This window comes from Perissodus microlepis, chromosome 1 (assembly GCF_051167445.1).
Source record: "Perissodus microlepis isolate ML-2025 ecotype Zambia chromosome 1, ASM5116744v1, whole genome shotgun sequence".
In the NCBI taxonomy this organism is placed as follows: Eukaryota; Metazoa; Chordata; class Actinopteri; order Cichliformes; family Cichlidae; genus Perissodus; species Perissodus microlepis.
In genome coordinates, this window is record NC_140461.1 from 7,296,052 (window position 1) to 7,316,181 (window position 20,130).

The 20,130-nt window shown below is 39.9% G+C and overlaps 1 protein-coding gene across 5 annotated transcripts in view; it reads right to left on the minus strand.

Moving 5' to 3' along the window:
- akap13a (A-kinase anchoring protein 13a) overlaps nt 1–20,130 on the minus strand; it is a 120,770-nt gene that overhangs the window by 50,972 nt on the left and 49,668 nt on the right. For all 5 annotated transcript variants that reach the window (XM_084928366.1, XM_084928375.1, XM_084928359.1 and 2 more), the window contains exons 10-11: nt 10,277–10,331; nt 656–801 (exon numbers count right to left, since the gene is read on the minus strand). In XM_084928366.1, coding sequence (XP_084784492.1) covers nt 656–801; nt 10,277–10,331 — 201 coding nt within the window. The remainder of the gene's footprint in view (nt 1–655; nt 802–10,276; nt 10,332–20,130) is intronic.

Here is a 20,130-nt window from a genome sequence, read left to right on the forward strand (position 1 = left end):
TCTGGCTTTGTTTGCACCAAACATGACATACGGTTCACATTACAATGAGCATGTTTCAAGTGCTCAACACAGCAGAAACTGAGAGATACAAGTGTTTCAACTTTAACCAAAGGGTGCCTGGCTTCAAACAGACTTTCAACAGCAGCAGAGTGACAGCAGGGACCACAGCTTGCACTTTCCCAGCAGCGGAGGAGAGCTGCCGGCTTAAAAAGATGCTTAGTAGATGTTTGGCATCTCTGCCTCAGGGTACTAATAAATAAAAAACAGACACAGACTGAGAAAATAGATACTTCATATATAGTATATAATCCCTATAGGAATAGTTGCAGAGGCAAAATATATTCTTGGTGTTCAGCGCGACTGAACTGGATGTTTGGACCACAGCCAGCCAAGGAGTTAGTAAACAGGGAATTTGCTGCTACATTTTTCCTCATTTATACGTTTAATGATTGATGTGTTTGCAGTTTGGATGTGTAAGAAGTTCATTCTACAGCATATATAGTGTTTTTGTTTACATTTTTAAATATATATTTTCTATATTTTTTCACAGATTTGTCCTCATTTGCTTTTCTCACTTTGCACAGATAATTAAACCAGTTTAAAAGAATTGTTTTTGAGCACTTTAACATTGATTTGAAATTGATGGGGGTCAGACCTTTCTGAAGATGCTGTCATATCCGGGTTCTGTGTTCAGGAAGCTCTCTATGTCACTGCCAGAGTCTCTGTGAGCTGAAGAGGGGCAGCTGGTGGCACTGCTGGTCCTACTGGGCAAACTGGAAAATGTTGAAGACTCTGAGGATCCTGAAAGACATTTAACACATCGCAGGGTTAAAATCAAACAGAGGAGAAACGAAGCATTCTTGTGAAATCAGATTTAAAATACATTCACTGATAAGTTTCTCAACAGAGGCTGTTAAACTGAACCCCCCACCACCACCACCACCACCACCTTGTTTCCAAAACAATAAGTCTTCATTCTTTGTTCTAAAACACAAGCAGGTCTGTAAGACATCAGTGAAAAGACTTGTGGGAATCTGAGAAGGTGTGAAAAGCCTGGTGGATCAATGACTGACTGTCCTCACCAAAGCGGTCTGTGCTCGACTGCAAACAACCAGTGTTTGTGGGTTTCATAAAGGTACCAGGGCGGAACTGAAGTTAAAATCTGACTCGGAGAAAGACAACGTAAACGGTTATTGATGTACTGCAAAACTGCTTTCATGAAAGAGTCGCATTAGTCACCCTAAGGCCAAATGGACACTGATGCTTACAAAGAATGTCTGCACCTTATTTTAAGCTTTAAAGCAAGAAGTAATTTTTTACTTCTGTTGCTTGATCGATAGAAATTACAGACATCAAGCAGACAGTTACTCAAGTTCATATCAGCCACAATGATATGAACTATAATAAGTCAGAATCGCGTGTATCACACTGACTACTTTGAATTTAAAGTAGTCGCTCTCAGACCTCGGCTTATATGATGCCATGTTAGTTTTTCTCAGTAAGTCTCTGTGCTCTTTACCCATAGCAGCTCACCACAAGCCATTTTTACTTTACACCCACTATTCTATCTCACTGAATTACAAACAGCCAAATCTAAAGTCAGCACAGAATACAACAACTGTTATGCAACAAGGTTCTGGGGCTACAGCTTTTTGGACATGTAAGGACATGCACAGATAATATTCCAGGCCAAACTAAAAGAGGAAGCCTGTACTCAGGCACAGACATCTACCAATGGGCTGACTTTAGCCAGCAGCCAAGAAAAACTGCATGAGATCATTTGCTCAGTGTTGTTATGATTTTTTTTTTTACATTTCTATTTCTGCTCAAAAACCGGAAGTTATTCTTAATCCCCCGGGAAGACTTGCATCCCCTACACTCATGTGAGCAAGAGGAAGCTAGATTTTGTATACGTATGTATGTGCTCATGCTTCAAGAGCCTGGATTCTGTGTCGCTGAGTGGGTACAAGTAGATGCCTCATACATGAGATATAATTCAAGTGGAGAAATACAAATCTATAAATAAATGTAAACTGAACTAAACATGCCACAGAAAAGGGCATATTTAAAATAAAGCATGCCCTGTATTCAGCACAACCCAAAAGCAGAAGCAGATTATCTTGTTTTTCATAATTATTCACAGCCAAAATCAAGACTAAAAATAAAAGTAGATTAATTAACCAACACCAGCAAAGGATGGCTCGAGGAATCCTGAAGCTAGCAGAAACATAGCCCTATAAAATTCAGCTCCCGTCAGCTGCTGTTAGGGGTGGGGAGTCTCTTTACATCATAGTGTTGTTAGACTTGAGGGAGTGGGGGTATACAATTTTTCTGTAGAATAACCATGAGCTCCTTTAACAAACATCGGTGAGAGAGCAGGTTGACACAGTCAGTTCTTAATGAAAGGAGGGTAGTCAGTTCACAGCACCGACAAACATTATGGTTTCATAATGTTTCAATCAGCCCAATTACAACGCCAATGGGACATCACCACTTTGGGTCGAGTGATACCACTGAATAGTGTGTCACAATGGACAAAGGTAGGTGCTATCCTGACATAAAGATTGTGAGACTTCCTTAATTGTAAATTCTTACACAATGGTTCTGTCACTTCTATCTAAAATAGTCTGAGCCTAACACAAACAATCCAAAAACATGAAAATATCAGATAAATAAGCTTATTGAGCAGCAAAAGTCCATATGTTTTTTCAGACACTGACAAGTTGTTTTCGCTAATTAGCACATTCCTGCGCTGAGAGGCTGAACTAAAGATGGAACTCAACTGCATAATACAGCACAGATTTGAGTATCACTACTATAGAAAATAATCATTCCTCATTAGAGCACTTGAAAGAGTTCATGAAGTCTCAATCGAAACTTTGTAATCAAAGGAGTCAGCAGTTTAAATCATATTTGGGAAATTAAAGTTTCCATATTGGCATCAACACTGCTTTATGAGTCCTGCAGCAGACACCACAACATGACAGGCGCAGGATTATTTCTGGTTTCTGCTTTGAGAAGAAACAAGGTCACAAGTTTAGTTCCTACATGACAACTGACAACTGGGCAAACCACATCCTGCTCGCTCATACTACAACATGTAGACAACATGTAGACAACATTAAAGGGGAAGGCTGCCATATCATGACATCACTAGATCTTTTCAGTTAAGATACCAAATCCACACTGACCTTTGACCTCAACTGCTGCAACAGAGCTTAGTCTTGACCACAGTGCATTGGTGGCTCGATGCAAAAACATTTTGCCCCTTTTTACGTCATATTTCCGCTATTAGCAGACAATCCAAAAATGAACGTGCGTGAGAATGTTGGAGTTGCAAGTGCTGGTGACACAAGTGGACTCAGGGAGTTTTTCCTCAGACTCCACCCCCTCACAGCTGTCTGTCACAACTAGCAGGGGACTGTGAGTTTTGACAGCTGTCCTCCTCCCTCTGTGTCAAACAGACCCCAACACCACTACCACAGCACACATAGAAAAGGCTCAGAGAACAGGTGTAAAAGTTGCTCATGAGTCGACGGGTGGTTGAGGCTGCTGGCCAAGTGTGAAGAAGGTCAGATATATATACTTTATATATATTATACCATATCCACTTTTTTGCACCTTTTATGCAATCTCTATAAATTGATCTGCATATACATATAAAAAACCCAGAAAAGGGGAGAAGATTTTTGGTTTCTATTTAAAGTCAACTTGTAGTAAAGGAGGATTTCGTTTCCTGAAGGTAAACAGTCTGCCTAGCGAGCAACAGAGGGAACACATCTGATACAGATTCAGCATTTTATTAGCTTTTTAAAAAATGAATCTAAATTCATAAACCAGCAGACACAAACAGAAAACTTGGCCTTGACTGCAGAGATACACGTCACTTTTTAACCACAGGAGCTTTCCTCTGAGAGTAGAAACTCTTGAAGGAATTTCAACTGCATTTCCACTGCAGACACCTGAGTCTAAATTAAACTCTGGGGAAATTATTTTACCCCCCAAGTCCCTACTTGGTAGGCAGTACTTTGTCAAAGCATGGAAACTTTGGGGATGGGGCTTGAAGCGATGAATACTTCTGATTGGTCAAGGACTCTTCTGTATTGCCGCCTACTGGTCTACAGTAGGCGGCAGTTTTTTGTATAGCTGCACGCAGAAAAGAACTGTCAAACTGTTCTAGCTTTCCTTGTTTCTTGCACAAGGTATAAAAAGCCCCTTTAGTCCTTTCAAACAATCCTTACATTTAAAGAAATGCAGCTTTATACTGCAGTGTATACTACTTTTTGATTACTGCAATTCAAATCATTTGAGTTTAACGGCAGGTAAAAACACCCCGAAGTGATTAGATTAGATGAAACTTTATTAATCCCTCGGGTGGGTTCCTCCAGGAAATTCAGAGGGTTAAAAATAAGTGTAACGTGCAGCTAAAAAAATATAAAAGTAGATACAATCTAATCTAATTTCAAGTCTGAAATAATCGGCATAGTAACCAAAAAAAATTAATAAAAAATAATCTGTTGGGTTAGAAACATTCTTCTCTGCAAGTTTTCCCTGTTAGGAAAAACACTTATCTCAGCTAAGTGTAGATTTTATCAGAACTTTCATATAAAATCTTATTTATATTTTCTTTCGACCTATACTTCCTTGTCCTGTGTTTTTTCATGTTAAATGTGTACAAGATTCTCTGTCTAACTGGGCTGATTTATTACACATAGGAGGTGTTGAAGATTCCAGTTAACCTTTCTTAAAAGTTGATCAAAGTGCATCAGACTACCTGCGAAATACACCATCATCTTGCTCTTTCTTTTTCTTTGAGTGACCTTTGTCTGTAGACTGGTTCAGTTCATAATCAGGTATCACTTCACCATCTGTATTTCAACACGTTTACTAAATTAAACATCCGTTTTTCTAAATTCAGCAAGTGCAAAGGACAAAGTCCTCATACTTCTGAGTAGAGGATGTTACCACATAGCCTCCTATTTTTCACAGAGATAAAAATCTGTCTGCACACAGTTTACAGAGTATATTAAACAAAACAGCAATTCAAAGCTTCCAAACGGCAAATGCAGAAACATCCAGCATGATTCCTATAAATATGGGAAATGAGTTCCGATAAACAGAACAAGGCTTTACCTAAAAGTATTGCATGACCTACAATGCTCTAAAGCAGAACAATGACTTAACATGTGTTAGCAAACCACAGCAGACATGCACCACAACATGTACCAGACGCATGATGGGATAATTCACCCTAGAGCACAACAATGCACATGTTCTGCAGCTACGAGAAGAAGCCTCAGCTGTTCTTTTTTTTTTTTTTCTTTTAATGTCTGATCAAGTCAAATGAAATGTCTGCAGTCACTGAGGTTTTGCATAAACTTGTAATTATTAAAATTATGGTAAATGGCCTGTATTTGTATAGCGCTTTACTTAGTTCCTAAGGACCCCAAAGCGCTTTACACTACATTCAGTCATCCACCCATTCACGCACTGATCACTGACTGCTACTTATGTAGCTTGTTTGCCTTTAAGTGTCCTTTATTCTGTCTTTTCTACAGAGAGAAAGTGTTGTATACTGCAACTGTCATGCAACACTTCACGTACAGAATATGGCTAAATGCTGCCTGATCATCCACAGCAAAACAGTATCACAAGGGCCTTTTCAACCAACAGAAAATTTGCATTACTTCACACAAACACAATGTCTAGCACCAAGATTACTCCTTAGCAAGTTTAGCATGACTTTTTGTTTTTTTTTTCCCCAGGTCTTTAAAAGTGAAGATGACAACGGTGTCTCCAGATAACACAGAGATCAGATCTGACAAGGTCTGGTTCTCACTAAGAACCAATGTTTCAGTTTCCAAAGAAATATAGAGTGCAGGTCAAAGGTTGGAACACACCGCAGAGCATGGGCGTTTCTCATTATCTGAGACACATTAAAAAGTAAGTAAGTAAATAAATAAATAAAATAACATGCACAAAAGCACAGAGTGAACATGAAGCCTTTGCAACAAATTCCTTATAAAGGTAGTAATTACTTAAAAATTTTTCTGAACAAATTAAATTTGCAACAGAACAACAATGAGATTTATATGATATTTATAAATGAGAAATTTTACAGTGCCATTTCTAATCATTTTAATTCACTGTAAAGGTGTATTCATAGCTTAGTCTTCCTCTAACTGACCTGTCGAGCATATTTAGTAACCAAAAAAAAAAGCTAGGACCAAAATACCAAATTACCAAATTTCCTGGTTCAACAAAAGCTCAGCTGGGTCACTGAAGAAGTCAGGTGATGTTATTTGATTACTATGATTACTTATCATATGGAATGCAATGAAAATAATGAACTAGTACAAGTGTATCCAAACTTTGGATTGACTCTTATTTTTGCAGTCCAGTTGCGTAAGACTGTGCATATTGACTTTGAAGGTGTGAGTATCGACTTTCACCTGGAAGTTTTTTGCAGTCAGTAAAATCACATTGACCTTTGACACCAAAAACCAAAAGATCATGGAGAACTTTTCTTCTATAGCCAAACAAATACTGTGAGCTACTTTGATTTTGACCTCTATCTGAAAGGAGCATCCAGTCACCATTAATGTTCCTACACAATAAGAATAATAATCTACAGTGAGTTGTTCTGTTGGCTCTACAAGGCCGTGTTGATGCCAACATCTCCCATCTCACAATGATAGTGCTATGTATTACACCTACCAATATGATCATGTGAGAATAGCATGCTACCATGCTACACTCATCCTCCAGTTTTAAAGAGTTCACTACGTTTAAACCAAAGTACTGAATGCAATGAGACTTGACCAGACGATGGCACTGAGTCAGAGGGCTGCATATATAAACCACCTTTCATGAAAAACAGCAGTCTGACACAGTCCACTACAACACCAACGTTGACCTGAATGATAAGGCATACTATTCAAACAACATATTACCTATGACTGGATATCACAGGCATCATGAGAGTGGGCTATAATTAATAAAGTGGTCATTATATGTATATTACAAAAGCAATCAATTAAATTGGTAAGTAAATTTAAGTAAATCTTTTCAAGCAGCAACTTAAAAAACTACTTTTGCAGTGGTTGAAACATGGATTACATCCCTCTGTTGCCAAGTTAACTAAATAAATAACTATCAGAGAGAAAGAAAGGGAGGGCAGAAAGCATCTGGCTTAATGAGGAAGAAAAGGAAGTGATGTCAACTGATCCCAGCTGCAACAGAGGAAATCCCACCGTCACCCACCCTTCCATTTTTACTTCCACTTGACACCCATGGTTCTTCTCCCTTCTGTTTCCATGTTTGCCTTTTCTTTTGTTTCCTCAGTATGTCTCATCCATTTCAGCCTCTTTTCCTCTCTCCCCCTGTCACACACACTGATGTTTCATCTGTTTTCTACTGCAGATAAAAGGCAGTTTGTTCTCCGCCTGATCCAGCTCATCGATCTGTTGGTCTTTTTTTATTGAGACCAGTCTCCCTACAGACAGACTCATCTTATGAAGGTCAAAGAATCCCTTTTTCTTATCTTGCTTTGGCTGTTGCCCAAACTCAGACATATCTGTGTCAACATCTAAAATGTTTCACATTAATATTTCTCCTACAGTCATTGCCCATACTGAGTGAACTATATCCCCATGGCAACAATCAACCACTTGCTGCACTGACAAGTGAGCTGATATTTTTCCCAGCTACACTTCCCTAGTGGCTCGAGGAAACTGCTACTGTGGTCCAGGCATAAATGACGTGATAAAAAGTGGGCATAAATAAATTTTTAAACTATGCAATGTCAAGACACTTTTAACCACAAGTGAAAATACTAAATGATCTTACTGCTGATGCTGTAGGGTCATATAACTTTGTACATTTGAAATAAAAGTGCAACACGGAGGGACAATAAGGGTGTTAAACCTTCTGGAGAAACTAAACTTTGTAAGCATTTCTAACATATCTGAGGTGGGACTCCATACGAGCAATTCTGTAAAAATGTACTTAATGAAGTTGACGACTGAAATTAAAGATTTGGCTCTCATTGTCTGTTAACTGCCAAAATAACTGCCCTGATGTGTTACCAAGTTGGTGGCGAGACTTCCTTCTAGAAGGAAATTGTCTAAGCCTTTAAAAGTAGTGTTCCTACGCTAACATTAAATGATTTCTGGGGTCAATTCCAGAAATTTCATACACGATCAACTGGGATATCACCAAATATTGTTGTGGACTTTACTGAAATATAAAGCACAGCATCACCTTATTTGTAATAGGGCTGCCACGATTAGTCGACTAGTCACGATTACGTCGACTATCAAAATCGTTGACGACTGATTTAATAGTCGACGCGTCATTTTAAGCTTTGTAAGATCACAAAAGACGCAGGAATAAGTAGTAGGATTTAAGAGCGTAATAACGGACTGAAACAGAAGATGGCAGCACTGCATGTACAAGGATGCCAGCTGCCGTTAAACACCGAAGAAGAAGAAGCTGTGTCCCAGAATTCATAGCGCAGCCCAGCTCAGTTTCCAACAATGGCGGCAGCTAGTTAGTTTTAATGTTACTCTTATTATTCTTTCTGGGTCACAAAATAAACGTTTAACATATTTTCAGGCGAGAATGTAGCTGTGTAAACCTCAAATATCTGCTCAGTTTATCAAGACACCACATATTTTCAAAAGCGCTCCGACGTTTTCGGAGACGTCTGTTACCCACTAGCTCGATAGCTAGCCGGGGGCAAGGCTCACTAGAGCCGTGAGAACACCGGACTCCTGGCAAATCGTTTTCAAACTCCGGCGGACTTTCGCTACTCAGGTTAAACATATATAAGTCACTTAGATAACTTAAAAATGTTATTGTTTGGCTTTTTTTTTTTTTTTAGTATTTTATTTGTTCCTGGGTAAATCGGTTTGGCTGAGATTAAAGTTATAGTTTTTACACAACTGAATAAACGTCAAGCAGACAGCTGATTATCAGAAGTGTGAGATGCTCGAGAATATACTCCGGTGTCCTGTTATATTTTAGATAGCAAGGAGTTTATTAAACTTCACCGAAACAATCTGCAAATTTCATTAAAATTTAATAAACTATCATATTGTCTTTATTTTTAGTTAGCACATACCTTAAACACTTAAAGCTGTAAGCTAATGATAGTTATATAAGAGCAGATGCTGCTGGTGCAATAAGCTGTATGTTTTACGTCCAATGGATGATGATCTGACTAGTCGACTAATCGCAAAAATAATCGGTGACTAGTCGACTATCAAAATAATCGTTTGTGGCAGCCCTAATTTGTAAGCACAATTATATTTAACATTCAAATATAATACACAGTGAGTCTAGCCTATATTGGTCAACAGTCCCACAGACAACACGAACTATATGACGACACTTCCTTCTCATTTGGGTTTTCAGTGTTTCTTTCCTAACAGCAGTTGTCTAAATCAGTATGAGCCCTTGTTGATACAGAGATGAAAATCTTATTAGAGTGTGCATGTTCTGGCCCTTTTCACAGCAATCAGGGTCACTGGTCCCCATCTGTTCTGTATCTAACTTTTCATCATCTGTGTGTGCACATGCTGGCAAAACACATCAAGTCAACAGCCCATGTTTCTACTTACTCAAAGTCTCATTTGCACGATGTTACTTAAAAACCTTTTAAAGTAGCCTCATAACATCTCCAAGTGTCAGCAGACTTAGACACTTAAAAGTGTGGTTTCAAGAATATTAGAGCGCAAAGGCAGCCTGGGCACGTGTCCTGGGTGACAGGTTAACCACTCAACCATTTGGCTTGTAAGTGGAAACTTTTTTTAATGTCAGACTAGAAACAATAGAACGAGATCGGGCTCTAACAATACCGATATCAGGCAACAAAATCTTATCTTTGTCAAAGTTGGTGTTTTAGGTCATCTGAGTAGATCAAACTAGGACAAAGAAAAAGCTACTTTCACAAGTTCACAAACAAACTGCTGCTCTCAAGTCTCAAACAATGTAACAATCTTACTTGATGTCAGTGCTACTTTAACCAGGCCAAAGAGAAACATAGTATCACTTCAAACAGGATACAGGCTTAATCAGTGCTAACACTAATCCACACACGACCCAAGAGCAAAACATTTCTTGCTAACAGCAAAGTACCCATGTCAGGCAGATTGCTGTAAAAGGAACCAAAGAAAAAGTCATAACAGAGATAACCATTAAGAAATTAAAAATACCCATTCTGTCAATTTTAACATGAAAATTTAGAGCAGCAGGAGCTGCCAGTAACTCTTACCTGAGTGCTGAGTATTGCAAGGCTGATGGAACGACGTCTCTCTGTCTCGGTGGATCTACAGAGAAACAGGAAGACACTGAATCACTCTCAGCAACATGTGATCATCACCCACAAAGAAATAATGATGCAGACCAGCATGTCTGTTAGGAAGTGTTCCTCCGAACACAGGATGGGAGGCACCGATAAGACACCCTTTATAACAGCGGTCTTAAGAGTATTCACAGGATTTAGTGACTACACTCGGGCTCTATCTCCATCCCCCCCCCGAGGAACTGTCTGAAAAGATCCAACTTTTTCAGCCTTCAGCGCTCACAGTCACACTGACACCAACACACACACACAGTGCCTGTCAGAGCTCTGTGGCTGGCTGTGAACACGCAGCGCTGTGGCTCCGCTTCCTCTGTGGTCTCTACAACAGCTGTGTATATGTGTGTGTGCATTTGTGTGTGTGTATATGAGCTGGTTTTAGCTACAAAAGCCTCAGACTCCCTCCCTCCCATCTTTGCAGGCAACACAAAAGATTCGACAGTTCGGACGAAGCTGTGCAGATTTGACTGACAGCACTGAATGTGAAACTAAGAGTCAGAGAGAAGCTCATTGTGTTTTAATGAACTTCATCAATTATATCTAGCTAAAGATGATGAACTTTGACTTTCAATGTGTGGTTCATACAAAGTCACAAGGCAACTAAAATCTGATTACCAATTTATTAACAAAGCCAGATTACCAAACCCAGACGCTTCAGATAATTACAAACCTCATGCTGATTGAAAATGCAGTTTTTTTAAAGGGTCAAGTGCTTTCTGAAGTAAACTGGAGCTACTGTCATTTACAGATATCATCTTCTATAAGAAGAAAAATAAGATGCTTGTACAACCTCCTTCAATAATTTGTTTCCTCTTTTCTTTAACTTCCTCCTCACTTTAACATTTAACTCCCAGCCCCAGCAAGCTCGGATCAACACGCTTTAGCATGACCCTGTAAACTTTAAGATTCATGCAAAGAAACCTGAAGGAACTGTATAAACAGGTCGCTAGTCTAAAGACCTCAAATGTTCATCTGATGAAGGAATTGTTGGAATCAAAGACAGCTGTCCCCCACAAGCTTAATTCACTGTGACTGTATGGATGCTGTAGTTTTTATCATACAAGTAAAAGTGGTTCTGTAATGGCAAAAACTGAATACCTTCAAATGGACAGGCCAGTTATCAGAGTAGAAAAAACAAAAAAGGGGAACAACTTACTTTTTTTTGTTCGATAAGATCAAGTCTGTGTTTAGCTAGCAGCTAGTATGAAATAAAGACAAAGGCAGCAGACTAAAACAGCTTGTCTCACTTTTTTTCAAAGGTAAGAAGTAGAAGTAGTATCTGCTTGCAATTACAAGCAGAGGCTGAAAAATGCCCGTTACAGTATCCTAGAGCTTCCAAACCAGCATCCAAGGAAGCAGAAGATTTTTCGACTGAGGTTCAGACTGCGAGGGCCTGAGCCCTTGACAGCCACCCAATCCAAGTGTTACTGAACCCTGATGGCCCCTCCTTGCTGGTGGTGGTCCAAGTAGTTACTTCAGACACTTAAGGATGTGCTAAGGCCTGGCCCCAGGCACTCACCTCGGTCACGCCTCCTCCCAATTCCTCGTCCCATAACTGTCAAGTACACACACGCTGGGGTTCACTATGCTTCCCAAAGGCACAACATGCACTGGAGAAGCCAGGCATTTCGTTTCATCGCAAATGTTAAGAGTCATAAGCAACAAAGTAACAAAAGAGACTATTAAAAACAAAAAGAGGAAAAGAAGTCATAGCTAAACAAGACTTAATATAATGCTCAGGGGAAAAAAAGAGAAGAGAGACTGAAACAAAAAACAAAAACAAAAAACCCATATAACACAGAATGATAAGTGAGTCCAAGCCAACTAACAAGGTCAACCCACCCCCAGAATACTTTGATCGTGAGGGAGCTGATCTCAGCTTTTATAAAACTAACCCTGTGCTATCTATTGAGGAGCCCACTGAGAAGCAGAGAAACACTGCACTCTGTTTTCCAAGCCTGGGAGTGGCACGTCTGATCTTCCCATTTGCATTCCGACAAAGACACTGACAACTAATTGCATACCAACTGGCCCCATGTACAGGCACCTACATCATGCATGCATGCACCCACATGACAAACACTTGCTTATGCTTCCTTTCCCCACCCCTCATCAAGTCTCACATGAACACAACAAAATCCCCCACATTCACAGATGCATGCGTAGAACACACAGACTTCTTCTTCGTGTCTCACAGCTGTGTTCAGATATCAAACAGAGCCCGCTGAGAGAGAACAAACACGCTGACGAGGAAAGACTAGCTGGTCACAGAGGGCGCCAGCACACGCACACGAACACAGACGAACGTGGACACATAAATGCATACACAGGTTCTGGTCAGAGGTAAAATGACTGCCAGAGATTGCAAAAAATTAAAAAGGGAAAAAAAAAAAAAAGGACAACAAGACTCGACCCTTAGCAGAGGACAGGAACAGCAGGACAACTTCAGAACAAAGAATTCAACGAGGCGAGAGAAGCAGCTCTGTGTGTTTTAATACTCTACTCCACAGTGTGTTTTGGCACTAATTATAAAATGAACTGAACCCTTAAGTATGATGAAGTATGAAGTGGATACTTTACCTAAGAAGTAGTGATACAGTGTGTGCAAATTCCTCCTTTTAATACACGAATATTACTCAAATATTACTGCTGTATTTCCTTTATTTTTTGGCAGTGTGTTGCAGGCTAAGGTATGAAAGGTGAGTGCACACAGCTCAGTCTGGACAAAACAAAAGCCTTTTCGATTTCAGTCACAGCATCAACTTCTTTCTCTTCTCAGTTCATATGTTCTAATTCAGTTCCATCATGCCTACTGCAGAGCAGCTACAATGCTTGCACAAAAGTCATTGATTTGCTTAAGGACAAGTCATTTTTATGATTGTTTCACTGAGAAAAACATCGACTCAAAGGCAACAATATACTACCAAGAAGCAATTTAAAGGCCATAAAAATGATGAGAAATAAAAAAGGAGGGAAAAAGTCAGAGGCATGCGCACATAAAAAATGTGTTTATTTTTCCTCACAGACGCACCATGGATAAATGTGGCAGGCGATGTGGTTAGTATGCTCGATATAAACCAAGACGCACAATGATTCAGCCAGTAAAGCAGCCACTCATTTAATCAGTTGAAGAAATCACACATTTATCAAATCAGCAGTTAGCAGGTCTGCTAAACAGCTAGCCATTCAGGAACTGGTCCCCCGTCTGAAAGCTGGCAGCCTCGATTCTGAACAACACAGAGCATATTCGTATTGCCGAGGGAATCTAAACTGTACCCAGTAAAAACACATCTGGTTTAAAAATAAAAAGGCGGGATGGTTTGTCTATACGCCGGGGCACGCAGGACTTGGACGGCTGCCTTGTTTCTAAACAGGCAGGCGGCCAGTGAGGCTCTGCAGCACTGAAGGATGCCATGGTGGAATGAATGACTGTATCCAGTCCAGCATGTATACATGGTCTCATCCCTGAGGCCTGGTAACAGCAAACCCGTGGATGAATCTCCTCTGTGGTTCACCTTGGAAGGACTTTTATGAATTGTTCCATTCATAGAATGATCTTGTGATTAACGCTATAAAAAGATTGCAATAAAAAGGGTCAAGAAGGTGCCACAAATAGAACAGCTACTTTTCGTATCTTTAAATCACATCACAAATGCTCTAAAAGAGCCCAAATAAAGAAATATCTGGGTTTGTCAAACCAAGAGTGTAGTACAACAGAATATACACCTATTAGCCTAAACATTAAACATTAAACATCCAGCCTGTTATTCTGGAGGTTCCCCTTGTGCCACAAGGCAGCTCTTACCCATCTCTGGACCCAGATGGTTTAGGAGTATGTGGCATCTGGTGCCTGAATGTTTGGGTCCTGCAGATGCTCGCTCAAGATCTGGATATTTATGGCACATTGGGGCCATACTGGGGTGTGCTTGTTCTGCAGTAATGTTTAGGTAGAAGTATAACCTGAAGGCCAGCACTCAAGATTTCCCAGCAGAACATCGCAATAAGATTCACTTTACCCGTCAGTGGTTTTATCGTTTATGGCTGATGGGTATATTTACTGTAGTACTATGTTAGTATAAAGGGTTATTCACAGTTACTGTAGATGGTAAGTGGAGTGATGATGTGTTTTGTGATTCCAGGCCAGCAAAGATGCTGGGATGTGAAACACTGGTTGGAATGAAGTCATTTGGCCGAATGCCTGTTTCCATCTGAGGCCAGAGGAAACCGTTAGCCCAGAGCAGCCTTTTTCCCACACCATCATATCTCTACCTCTCCCTCTCTCTCTCTCTAACTCACTTGCACACACCCTTGCTATTTCATACCTCCGGGGTAAAGAGGAGCTGACATTTGGAACAAGTTTAGAAAGTGACAACAGACTAAAGAGAGGTGTTACATATACCAGAGCAAGTCTCTTCACTGATTTTCCTCTGCTCTGCCCTGAGTCTGGATGTCACGACCAGCAGACACTGTGACAGTAAATACCCCATATCAAACGCCCACTGCTGCGTAGTTACTAGTTTATTTTATGCACGATAATTAATAGTCCAGCCATCAGTAACTGATTATTAGTTTAGATTATAGTTTATAGTCATCAACCAATAGGAAACAGTCCAGCTGAGTCATTGGCTAAGTGCGACTTAAATAAAACGAGGCTCATCACAGTCTGTTGACACCTATTTTGGTTCAATTTTACAATTACAAACAGTTTTAAATGACTTTACAGTATTTGCCTTTATCACATAATAATTAAGACTAAAACTGAAACTCTGAAACAGAAACCTATTTAAAATAAAGAACCAGACAAAGTGAGGGTATAACAGTTTAAAGGGAAAAAACAGCAAAACCAGATACATCGTAATTTCACTTATTTTTGCAATGTTTGACAGCTGAGTAACCAGCTGACGACAGACTTTACCATGCTTTTTGAGTAAATATATTACCATCTACTCTAAATAGCTGCATAGATTAGTTTTTACAGCCTGTGAAATTCTTTCCCCGAGTCTGTATCTAGAAATTATCTCTAGATCGATAAGTTAGTGAATATCATTTTCTCATTACTAGTTGAGATTTGACAGGAAAAGCCTGATTTTGTTCTATCTGAAAAAAATCGCTGGTACTTACCCTGCTTACAAATCAAACCAGTCACCTAATGTCCCTTGATGGAGTTTCCTCCACTTGTGACCGCTAACCAATGACATCTAGGGCTGTGTAATATGACAAAATATAATGGATGCTGACTGCAACACAACAAATATCTCCCGCCACCTAGAATCACACGAAAGAGCTTCGAGAGAGCTAACAAACAAGAAGCAAAAAAAGAGCCCTTAGGTGCTCAAAATAAACCAGAATGTCAAACGCTAAAATCAGCTTTGATGTGAGGCACGCTAAATACTTACAAAGATGGAAGGAGATAACAGTGGAAACTTTTAAAGATATGGTCTGAATTTACACTGTTGGTCAAAAAACCCAAATCCAGGTACACAATGCCCAGCAGAAAATGCTTTACACAAGTCAAGTTGCGTTGTTTATATTACGAGTGTCAGGCCAGAGTAGAGGATGAGATCAAAAACGCAGCACACAACGTTACAACAGATATGTGGACGAGCCAAACAACTCATTCCTGTATGATGTTAATGGTGCACTTCATCTGAGCACTTCACTCTGCAATAGATGCCTATTGTCCTGATAACCATAGAGCAGAATTGGAAGCTAGAGGCCTCAGAAAAAGCTCTTGAGTAGCGGTGACTGCGTGAGGGTCATCTATGTGCGTCACTACGGATAACGCCACGAATTTTAGAGCGTTTACTGAACACTTATTGAAAACTGTTCTATATTTTATACATTAAAATGTTATGGTTACATTCTTAGTCAAACATTTTCCAGATGCTCTAAATAAAAAAACAAAAATAATCACATATGAAACAATATGAAATAAGTTATATTGGGATATGAGGTTTTGGTAATATCTCACTCTGTCCGAGCGAAAACTTAGAAGAAGCACGTTTTTCTTTGTCTTTACTAAACAGGGATCTATTATGATTAAGATTTTAGTTACATAAGTTCCTATTGCTTTGATCAACAGTGCACAAGTCTCTGAGCTGCAGCAAGGAGAAACTCCACAGTGGAAAAATGTTGTAAAAGGTTCTATATATGCAGAGAAGGGAAAGTGCCTTTTGGGCTTTAAATAGCACAAGTTTTGGGAGCTATAAACATCTCATTTAGAAAGATTCCATCGAACCCCCGCTACATTTGGTTTAACACAGAACCTTTACAACACAGTAAGGGCACCTCTGAGCGAGAGGGAAGTTAGGGTATAGCGAGACATTTTCAGCAACTTTATCTTCTGCTTTAGTTTGCCAGATAAGTACCCACTGAGCTGACCAAAAAAACCCCAGAAAGACCTTAAACTGTCTGAGCCTCATTAAGTTTCATACACAGTTTATTCCACAGAGACGGATAGAGCGCAGGCATCTGTCTCTGTGTCGCATACAGCATACACATGCAGCGAACATCCAGAAACCACACTCCACCCAAAATAATCAGCACTCTGTGTCTGGAGGGCCACTATCAACAACCATGCAATCATCTCCCAGGGAGCAACACAACGAAAGCCGTCACAACATCCCTGGCAGAGGACTACAGGTTTGCCGACACACGCTGAAGCACTTTGTGATGCTTATGATTACCTTTTTCTAAATAAATATCTTTTCTGAATAGCTTTAAGGGGGAACGCTGATGAGGCCTTCAAACTGTCTGAGGACTTACGCTGCTAAATCACTCCAAAAGTATCTGGTTCACAGGCTTAGTTTTAGGTAATAATGTCATTTATTATCTTTAGCCTCTGTTTTATGGTTTACTTTTATGAATTAAGTTCTGCTTTAGACGCCTTACCTTGCTTTTATTGCTTTAGCCATTACATTTTATCTGTCTGGAGCACTTAACTATGCTTTCAAAGCTTCAGCTCAAATGAGCATTAATACTGTGGCAGTAGTGGGATCACCACACCAAACGACTTTGTTTGAAAGCGCCGATAGGTAGCCTACCTTAATCAAAACCACGTCTACAGCTCTCTCCCCTTTGGCACAGAGACTATACCTCCGCTTGTGTCGTTCGTACATTTTCCCTTAAATATCCAGGGCTGCTTTATTGAACAGAAGGTTAAAAAATCCAAGAGAAACACTGTTGAGGAGAACTGAAGCAGTCTGCTAAGCTTTTCACATCTGGCCACAGAAGCAGCTTTCCACCAGACTCCAGCTCTACTCCTCCCTCCTTCACTTCTCCCCACCTCCCTCCCATACTTTTCTTTTCCTCTGTCGTCTCAACTTCTCTCTTGACTGTGTTTGACTCATGCCTTTGCTCTCTCTCTCTCTCTCCCTGTGAGGCTGTGAATGCCTCTCTCTTTTTGTATGAATCAGCCATCCAGAGCATTGCATTGTTACTGTATGACAGATGACAGTGGAGCATTATTCCTTCAGTTAACGTTATTCAACAACATCAATTAAAGCTGCTGAGTTTTAACACCCCCTACTGGTGAGCACCTTCTGGGTGTAACTACACCTTTTTCAAGCTTTTTTTGCCAATACCATCTCTGACATACAGTTTGTAAAATGTTAAAACTCTTAAATATCAAGATTAATCCAATATGGATATGTTATATGATAGATGCCAGCATGGCATATGTATGCACAATCACAAACAAAAATCTATATATAGGAACAGAACACCATGGAGGGCTATGGTGGGGTAGCTGTAGCTCAGGAGATAACAGGTCACTCACGAATCGTAAGGTTGATGGTTCTGCTCCATTCTCCATGCCAAATATTAACCCCGAGTTGCACCAGAGTATGAATGTGTGTGAATGTTAGATAGAAAGCACTTAGTATAGAAGAAAGTGCTTGTGTGAATGGCTGAATGAGGCGAGTTGTATAAAACGCTTTGAGTGCTCAGAGCAGAAAAGCCATTTTGTGGACATAAAGACACTAAACGCCCAAACCCTTATTTATTATTTCTTGCAGCACATTAAGCTCCTGCTCAAGCTGTTCTCTCTTTTAACTCCCCAAACGAGCTCAAAGGCAATATGTTTGAGTTTCTTGATAAGATCAAAAATGAGTACACACAAAGAATAATTTAGAATGCCAAGAAATCAAGCTCACTAGCAATTCTGGCAGATCAGCTGATCTCAGTGCCAGTATAAAAAAATCAGCTGAGATTCTTCTAAATATCCAACTGGCAAACTGCAGACAGGATGTGATATTAAAGCTGATGAACACTGCCTATAGTTGCTTTGCATCCACAAGCCGCGTTGTAACCCAGCTCTGGCACAGCTCCTCTTTCATCCTGTTTCTGATTTACTCAGTGTCACGTCAAGATTTCAACGACGCCTGCTCTGTTCTATAATACTGTGTGTGGGAGGACATGGAGGTCCTAGAACAAGGCCAAACCACCAAATAGAAAAGTGCAAATAGAAAAAAACAGTAACTATAGAGGTCTGAACTAGTTTGTGTGTGTGCATGCGTGTACACATGGGCATATTTCATATGTGGCACGCCTAACAGACCTAAAAAGTGTAAAATGAAAAGAAAAAACTGTATATTGAAATTATAAAAGCAGCTGGACAAAAGCTTACAAAAACTCATCTAAACATTGTCCTGAACCTGCTTCTGATCTTTTGTATTTGCACATTTCATCACAAATTGCTATTAAGAAAAATTAAGCATAACAGATAGGATAAATCACAAATCAAAGTAAGAAAGTTTAATCCCCCGCTGCCTCTGTAATCAAATCTATGCTGCTGGGAAGGAAGCCTGAGGTTGAGAACCCTCTGAACGATATTTGGATGGTATGCAAATGTGTTGAAGTCCCTGCTGTCGGTGGGTTGTTGCTTACATGAGAATCCAGCTTTGACCTACTTGGCTGTAGTTGTTCAGCAGCACAAAGGCGTGAATCTCAGTAGCCACAAACAAATGAAGCTCGGCCCTAATTGAAACGTTCACAGAGCACCTGGTGCCTCATAGCTCGAGGAGGCTGCTGAATGGCATTTTATTTTTTTTAAACAGAAAGCATGATGTTTGATTCTGAAGTTCTGTTTGGTGGGTTCATATATTATTCTGCTGCAACCAATAGTTCAATTCAATTTACCAGTATATGGCACCAAATTACAACAACAGTCTCAAGGTGCTTTGTATTGTGAGGTAAAAACTCTACAATAATACAAAGAAAACAGAAAACCCCAACAATCGTATGACCCGCTATGAGCAAGCACTCTGGCAACAGTGGGAAGGAAAAACTTCCTTTTAACAGGAAGAAACCTCCAGCAGAACCAGCACAGGGAGGGGCGGCCATCTGCCGCAACCGGTTGGGGGTGAGTGGATGAAGACAGGACAAAAACACCCTGGGAAATAGAGCCAGAGATTAATAACAAATAATAATTAAATGCAGAGTGGTGTATAAACACACAGTGATTCCCTGAACAGCTTCTCAGTCTTGGCTGACCATTGTTCCTCACTGTAAAGACAGAAAACTGTGTACATCCATGTAAGAGTTCATTTTAAAATGTAATAAAGGAATAAAGCTATTCCGTCACATGACCTTAACCACTGACTACAGGATACCCTTAGAATCTCTTATTTCATTGTGAAAATGTCTCTACAGACCATTGCTCTCTCATTCACCAGAGGGTCATTTGTCATGTGCAGTGATTAATCAAAGACATATTTCGCCTTGAAACTGCACTTTACCAGGAAAGGTTTCCAGTACACAAAAAATTA